The sequence below is a fragment of the Aptenodytes forsteri genome, unplaced genomic scaffold, assembly GCF_000699145.1.
Source record: "Aptenodytes forsteri isolate BGI_AS27 unplaced genomic scaffold, ASM69914v1 Scaffold366, whole genome shotgun sequence".
Lineage (NCBI taxonomy): Eukaryota > Metazoa > Chordata > Aves > Sphenisciformes > Spheniscidae > Aptenodytes > Aptenodytes forsteri.
This window is the reverse complement of record NW_008794621.1, coordinates 610,452-618,622: the sequence shown is the minus strand read 5'-3', so window position 1 is coordinate 618,622 and position 8,171 is coordinate 610,452. Positions and strand designations below refer to the sequence as shown.

The following is an 8,171-nucleotide window of genomic DNA, read 5'->3' as shown; positions in this document are numbered from 1 at the left end:
TCAAGTTGTGCCGGGGAGGTTTAGATTGGATGTAAGGAAAAATTTCTTTACTGAAAGAGTGGTGAAACATTGGAACAGGCTGCCCAGGGAAGTGGTGGAGTCCCCATCCCTGGAAGTATTTAAAAGACGAGTATATGAGGCGCTTAGGGACATGGTTTAGTGGGCATGGTGGTGTTGGGTTGACGGTTGGACTTGATAATCTTAGAGGTCTTTTCCAACCTCAATGATTCTGTGATTCTATGATTCTATAATAATAAACGAACTAAATTTTGAATTTGCTCAAACATGCTCTCATAGCTACCATTGCCCATTGAGAAGTTAAGGAATAGAAGGGCTGCTTCATTCTACCCTTCCCAACAAAATCATCAAGAAAGAAAATAACACTTTTAATAATTGAGTCATCTGAAATTGACATCTATAAGCCCCTGAAATACATTCAAATTCCTTTAGTTAATTTAAGTGTGTGAATGACATACTTCTCAAAAATCAGTTTCATGATGATGAAAAACATGACATACCTAACTTACTTCATAGTCTTAATTTTCAGCAGTAAGATTATTCCTTTTCACCTTGCACTACTCTTCTTTAATTTTTTTTTTTTTCATATGGGGAAGAAGAGGAAAGGAGAGATACTGAACTCCAATTTGAAGGAATTTTTGTTGCGTTTTTACAAATGGGGTTTTAAGTTTGGGGTTTTTTTCTGTTTTCAACAAAGGTGATTAATTCAAATTAATATTAGCCTTTGCTTATGTGGCAATTCTAAAACTGTGCAAGATAATTTAAGCCCCGAGATACTCTGATAATTGCATTGAATTTGGACTATTCTTTGTAGGATACCTCAGATGCTCTTGTGTGGAGTTGAATGTCGCTTGAAGAGTCCTCAAATATTTTGCATGTAAGAAAACATGATAATAAGCAGGCTTCACTTAAAACTGTCATACTTTCTGAATCCTTTGATGTTGGAGAGATTGAATGCTGATTAAATTTAGTACTTAAAATGAGCTTGTAAGCCAAATGTTGCTGTTGTATTTATCAAAGAGTAGATGTGCATTCTTGTCCTGTTTACATGGAATTCCACAGCTGGTACAAATCATAATGCCTCCATTAAGTCACTTTGGATGTCTTAGAAAAGCAGAGTCCTTATCTGGGAGTGGATGATGAGGTAGATCATTCTTTGATACTGGGTGTCACTGGGCCTTTTTTACAGGTTGCCCATTAGTTTTCTATGAGAAAACATTCTTTTTCCAGCTTCCTTTGTTGAACATGGATGCCAGTCATCATAAGTTTTTAATCTTTGACTTCCCAGTCTTGCAGGAGTTGAAGGTAAAATCTGTGACTACAAGAGTTGGTTTCCTTGTTGCATGCGTCGCCTTGCTCAAAGCTTTTTTTACGTGTCAGGGTTCAACATACGTGTTTTTACTTAGCTGCTAAAGAACTGCTCTTAAAGCACTGTGGGAAAGAATATCCTGAATACATCAGTAGGGGCACCAGTCCTTGATAGATCCGGAAGAAATGAATAGGGTTAGAAAAAGCCAAATACAGTTAAATGTGAATATTCATTGGCGCCAAGTTTCTCTGTGAATTATTCTAATCCACACACTTGACTTTAAAGGTAAAAGAATGAATCAATGAATAAGAATCCTAACTTATTTTAAACTGTCCCGTTATGGGTTAATGAGTATAATCTAATTATTCATATGTTGCACATGCACAGAAACAGAACTGAAGTTAATCTGAGTTGCACGTCTATGTTCTGAAGAGCTGCGTTTTCCCCCTTCAAAATTATCCAGACAAAAAGCTAGTCATGTTTTACATATTTCATAAGAAACAGACTATGCAGGGTGAGTTTTAAACCAGCAGCAAGTAAATTACCTCATTTTCATTGTTTCAACAATGCAGACCAGTTTGCTGCCAGCTTGGATTTTCTAATTTTGATTTAAACACATGACTTATAATGACTTTGTTGGGTGGTGGGACTAAGGGATTTATGGTGCACTTGTATGTGGGACTCTCATCACTGTATGGCAACCCTGTCATTTTTGTGACAGAGTCTGTTTGACTGGTGCTGGATTTATGATAGAAATAATTCAGAACAGAGTAATAATTTTCCCTTGGCAATTACACTACCATTTGGTACTTTGTCCCTAAGGGGAAAATGAATGTGCTGGGATCTGTCCATAAGTTCAGCGGCTCAGTGTAAAGAACAAATCAAGGTCAGAATGCAGCTGAAAACACACTGATGTTTCATAATATAATCTAGATCTCCTGCTTTTATCTGACTTATTAAATGCTCGTGTAATTTAAAGATTATTTTTGATTACTATGAGATTTTTAGTGGGAATTCTTTGTGAGGAATATTTCATTACCACGTTCAGTACTTTCTTTTTCTGTTCATTGCCTCTTTTCTCTGTACCAATGGCCACCCTAGCAATTTCTTCAGTGTGAGCAGGATAGTACCTTGCTAAGGGTTGGTGCTTATGATAGTATATAATGTCATAAGCCACTTAATATATATATAACTTTTGAAAGGTCTTTTTCCACCTCTGCCCTTGTCGTAAAAATGGGATATCACCTTTTCACCATAGTTCCTCAGCAGCCTCTTTAGTCATGAAAAGCCTGCTGGACCAGGATGTTTGTCTAGAGGTAATTTGTCTAATAACTAAAACAGATCTCTTTGATAGTCTGTGTTCCTGTTCTCCTGTTCTCCACTTTACTTCAGCAGGCAACTGTGAAATTAGGAAGAGAGATGATAAGATGAACCTCATGTGGTGCCGTGTTTCTAACACATGCTAAAGTTCTCATGTGTAACAGTGGCTACAGAATGATTGACATGCTGACAAACTGATGGATAAGGACAATTATATAACAAGTGATAAAAAAACCAAGGGTCTCAAATGTGATCTTTTTGGTTAAATTTTGCTTTTGTAGTCATGTTTTTTAAATGACTCAGTGTGGAGAAGGCTGGCTTAGAGCTAGCTTGTGGAGGCTCTTTTTTAAGTCTGGGCTCCTTTCTATGTGACCAGTGATGTCAATCAAAACCCTCTACTCTAGAATACAATAAAGAGGGACCCCTGCTTTTTGTAGTTTATACTGAAGCTACATAAACAACCGTTCATTTTAGGACACGAAATGGATCTTTTGGTACTCTTCTGTGAATATTTACAGGGCAAAAGACCAGAGTTATAATATTCTTATTATCATGCCTCTGAGGAGTGCTGAAATTCTAGTGCTCCTAGGATATCCATCGCTAGAGGCCTATATGAACAAAATGAGACAAATTTCTGTCAGGAATGGCATTGGTATGAATCTGCTTTGGGTAGGGGAGAGACTAGATGAGTTCTTAAGGTGGCTTCAAGCCTTTTCATTCCAGATGCTGGAGGTAAAGTTTTGTAAACTTTTTAACCTGTACTTCAGAAATGCTTAACCTGAACTTCAGTATGCATTCAGCCACTGTTTATGAATCAACACTGTTTGATTTGACTATTTTATCTGTTAAGATATTTGTCAAGACTATCCCAGATTCTTCTGCAGAATTTTGTTGGTTGTAGGTATGTGCTTGCTAAGATTCTCAGGTGGCTACTGGAGACATACCTGGAGAAACAGTGTGACTGTTTCAGAGCAGATATAAGATTGGACATCACAGTGTTTCTGCGGTGTTTATGTTTGTTACCTGGTTTCAGTATAGCCCATAATCAGTTATTTCCTGAGTGACAGACAATATTTCAATTTTCCTCTGAGATGGCTAAGTTGGAAAAGAACTTTGTCTCTTAGCCCTGGCTCTCATGCATTTGGACTTTGGCAGGCAATATCTGATAGCAGTTTTGCTGGACTTTAAGGATACCAATATGATTGATGGCTAAAAAGACACAAGAAAAATAAGGATTTCTGTCACTGATCTTCCAGTGACATTGTTGGAAGAGAGAGTGATAAATCAAGCTGCATGTGTAGAGTATGTACTTAACTTATGTTATATTCTATAGTGCCTTTGAATAAATATTATCAGACAATTATATGACAGGGAAATTATTTTACATTTTTCCCTTTGATGGGAAGGCTGTTACTGTTACTTTTCTTATTATTGTAATGACAATTGTTAAACATTTCTGTTTAACATTTCTGCAGGTCTGTGTTTTTCCATCAGAGTTTACAGAGTTATTCAGAACAGACTCATTCTTTGTTGTGCCTTCTTTCCTCATCTTGGTTATTATCCTGCTCCATAAATGACGCAAGTGATTTCAATTAGCAGTTGTCAGCAGCTGGTGATGTATGTTTGTCACAAGTCCTATGACACTCATGAGTCTTTGACCATTCCTTCCTACTTTGCTGGATGCAAAATTTTGCTTTTGCTGACCAGATCCTGCGTAACCATCTTTGAACCTAGTTCTTCCAGGCTAGTGAAGGAGAATCCTAGAAGCATGCCAGCACCCCTTGGCTGGTGAGTGAGTTTGCCACTGTTCAAGTGAGCCAGTACCTCTTGCTGGATGCGGTATCCCCTGGGAAAGAGGAGTCTTGAAATCACTCAGCGCTGGACAAGCTTTTAGTGTAAAGTAAAAGAATACGGTTGTACTAAAATACAAAGCTTAAGAAACCAGCTGCTGTGCTTTGTGAAGATGCAGAATACTACAGCGTAGCTCACCACACAGACACGCTGCTTTGGCTAGTTTCTGTCTTCTGCTGACCTGGTTGTCATGATAGTCATGCTACCTCCCAGGACAATTCATACAGCTCCTAGATCTGTGATCTGGATTTTAGGACTTCTTATCCGTACGTGGTTTTATGGTTCATGGTTTATCTCTTTTATAGTTTAGGATGAGAGCTTCTCCTTATATCTTGTTTTCTCAGCTACAAATACCAAAAATTAGCAACCTTAGTATTTGGCATTACCATTATCAAACTCTTCCCTTTCTTTGTGAATGAAAATATTCCTCAAGCTTTTTAAGCTGTAGTATACATTTAATATTTTATAACATATACGTTATATACCACATTCTACACAAAAAGGTAAAACAATGAATGTATTTATCACTATCTCTTGACAGAAACTATTTAATGGCAAATAGTCTGGGAGTGCAGTGTATTTGGTAGAAGAGGTTCACAAACATGGCTTGGTGGCTGAGGGTGAAAGAATAGGGCTATCGTGGTTTTCTGTAGGAATCCATAGGATAAGATAGTGTAGAATATATAGAACATTCTGCCAAGGCAAAGTTCCTGAAGCACTTCTGTTTTCTTCAGGGAAGTGCTCCTATCTTAACTGCCACTGTGAAAGGGTTTTAGATATGTCTCTGCTCAAGTTCCCTCAGAGGTCCAGCCTAACAGCTGTACTTGAAGCACATCTGCCTAACAGGTGCTGACAGAGAGTTTAACATTGATCGTAGCAGCCATAACTGCTTTCCCTCAAAATCATGATCTGAAGTGATGAATTTGTTGTTGTTTATATAATAATGTCATCCACAAGGACCTGCCCTCGGGACTGATTCTGTTGATGCACAGTATTTTGATGATCCTGTGCATAAGCTCTTCAAGGGTGATACCCAGGAAGAGAAGGAAGTTCAGGAGTAAACAGGAAAAACTCAGACTTTGCCACAATCTGTTTTTGTGAGAAGGAATATACCCTTAGGGAAACATTAGGAAAAGTGGGGGACGGGGGAGAGGCAGGCAGAATTGAATGGGCTGATAAATTTGGAAGTTAGAAGCAATGAGTGAGGAGAGTAACAGTTTCTGTTGTGAACAGGTATCATCAGCTAAGAATCACGATTTTGAAACTGATTAGGAAGGCCGAAAGCTCAGGAATAAGTGACAGATCTCTCTGAGTTCACTTCTTATGTGCCTTTATGGAGAAGTTAAGCTTAAAAAGAAATAATCTGTTTGTTTTGCAGTGATGATTTCCCTGTTGTGCATAGCATAGAGACATTTAATTTCAGAAGCATGATCCTAAATGTCCATTAGTGCAGCTATAATAAACATTCGTCTGTTTATTCCTTAAGCAGCATGTTTCCTAGAGCTATTCCTCTTGTTCCTTATTCCACACTTTCTCTTGTCAATCAAATTATCAGTAACAATAATCACAAATCCCATTGGGAACTAATTACATATATGCAACTTCAAGCTAGTTTACCTCTTTGCCAAACATTATCTCCAAGATTTTTGACTGCAGTCAATCCAGCCTGCTTCTGGCTCCATTAATTATGGTTGCACATCTTTACAAAGTATTAAGACCTGGAACTTATCTTGATGATATTCTGCTGCTTCAGAAATAAGAAAGACCTATAAAATGGAGTAATTTATAGTTAGCTTACTTTCTCTGTCTTCAGATGCATTGAACTCTGTCCGCCACCCACTCTAAGAGCACCACCATTCTCATTTCATATCTGCTCAGTTCCTGAGTGACACAGTGAGCTCCCCAAGTGATCTTGTTTTTCTTGCTTGACTATGTGCTGTAACTGGAGTTGAGAACAGAGCCTTGCTGACAAAATGGGGACAAAGATCACATGAAGCAGACTGGAGAGTGGGTCATCATAAGGACATGGGATAGATACTTTTGCAAGCTGCTACATGAACTCACTTCTTTCCCGAGAACATGAAGGGAACAGGGTGTCATTCTTCCAATAGAGAGTGTGAAAAACAATGGCTTGCATGGATGTGGTGCACCTTGCAAGGAAACTATGGTTTTGGACCATACCAAGAAGAACGATCTATGTCAAATATTTTAACAAAGTCGGTTTTATATGCTGTTACAACTGAGATCAACATTTATATCAACATGTATGTATTGGTTCATTTCCATAATAATCTGTGTAATTTTCTTTGTTTGCTGTATGCATGCATCTCTACCCCAGACAGCGATGGAAATTAAGGGGAACATTTGCAACCAACAAGGAGGAAAAATAGTCTATGAAGATGTGTCATACTGTAACCTATGTTAAATTGAAGCTTGTGTAATCCAGCTTGCTGACTTTCAGTGTTTAATGAAAACAGAATCATTATCTCCTCTCTAGGCAGGTAGAGAACTCCTCTGGGATTTAAACACATGCATCAGGAGAAGAATAGACCTGTGTGTTTCTGGAAAGTTCACACCCACAGGGTTACACTTCGTTTCTGCAGTCTGGATAGTTAAGAAAAAATGCTGTTCTGAAAAAGAAAATGAGAGCAAATCCTAAAGCTTGGTGTTTCCAGTACTCAGTTTTAAAAAGCAGCTTTCAGATGCTTGTGTCTGTATTGCGCTTTACTTGTAAAGCTATTAATTTAAAAAGCCTTCCTGAAACCCTGCTAAACTCTTCCCCTTGCAGGGAGAGGTCCTTTATGACTGTAAAAGAATGGGGCAGAATTCTAGCTGATTGCTTTATACATACCTGAAAAAGTCATAGTTTGTGTGGAAAGTAGTGAAACATCCTTAACCAAAGTGATGTCACTGAATTCCACTTCAGTTTAATAAAATAAGTAATTCCAAAATGGCTTAAGGTGGGTAGAAGACAAGGCAGCTCTACAGGAGAGAGAAAAGAGTAGGGAGGAGAACTGTGAAACTAAAGGATGCTTCTTCTCCATTAGTTCTTCCCAATTTCCCATGGCCAGTAGAAATGTTCTCTGCAGACAGCTTTCTATCTTACAAATCAACAAAGCAGCATCTTCCTTTTGTTTTTTTTGCTTAAAGTCAGTTACTTCATTGTTCATGTCTTTTATAGCCACAGGAATCCATAAAAAGTAGGTATAGCTTGTCTAGTTTTCTTTCATGTGTCTTCATGCCTTCCTTCATCCAGTAAGTATGCTTGCACATGTGTTGGGAGAGACTGTGAGTTGCTGTTTTTTATAAGGTTGACTTTTACGTCATTATAATGTGATGAGTTTATCATGTTTTTCTGCCTTTTAATTTCATTTGGAAAAAAAGAAGTAATTTTTGCCTCATCATGTATCTTCTGCAAAACCAATGTAATACTAACTTCTTTTATTTTGCAGAGCTGGTTATTTGCCTCAGAATATTCCTTTGGAGATTATCAGATACCTTTCAGAGGAGAAGGATTTTCTGCCTTGGCATGCTGCCAGCCGAGCTCTTTATCCTCTAGATAAATTGCTGGACCGCACGGAAAACTACAACATCTTCAATGTAAGACATACAGTCTTCCCCTTCCCTTCCCTTCCCTTCCCTTCCCTTCCCTTCCCTTCCCTTCCCTTCCCTT

At 38.1% G+C, this 8,171-nt stretch overlaps 1 protein-coding gene across 1 annotated transcript in view; it reads left to right on the top strand.

Annotated features, from left to right (window-relative positions):
* Positions 1 to 8,171, top strand: part of TRHDE (thyrotropin releasing hormone degrading enzyme) — a gene marked incomplete at its 5' end in the record, with an annotated part of 227,475 nt that overhangs the window by 193,504 nt on the left and 25,800 nt on the right. The window contains one exon of the mRNA XM_009273209.2: positions 7,951 to 8,098. Coding sequence (XP_009271484.2) covers positions 7,951 to 8,098 — 148 coding nt within the window. The remainder of the gene's footprint in view (positions 1 to 7,950; positions 8,099 to 8,171) is intronic.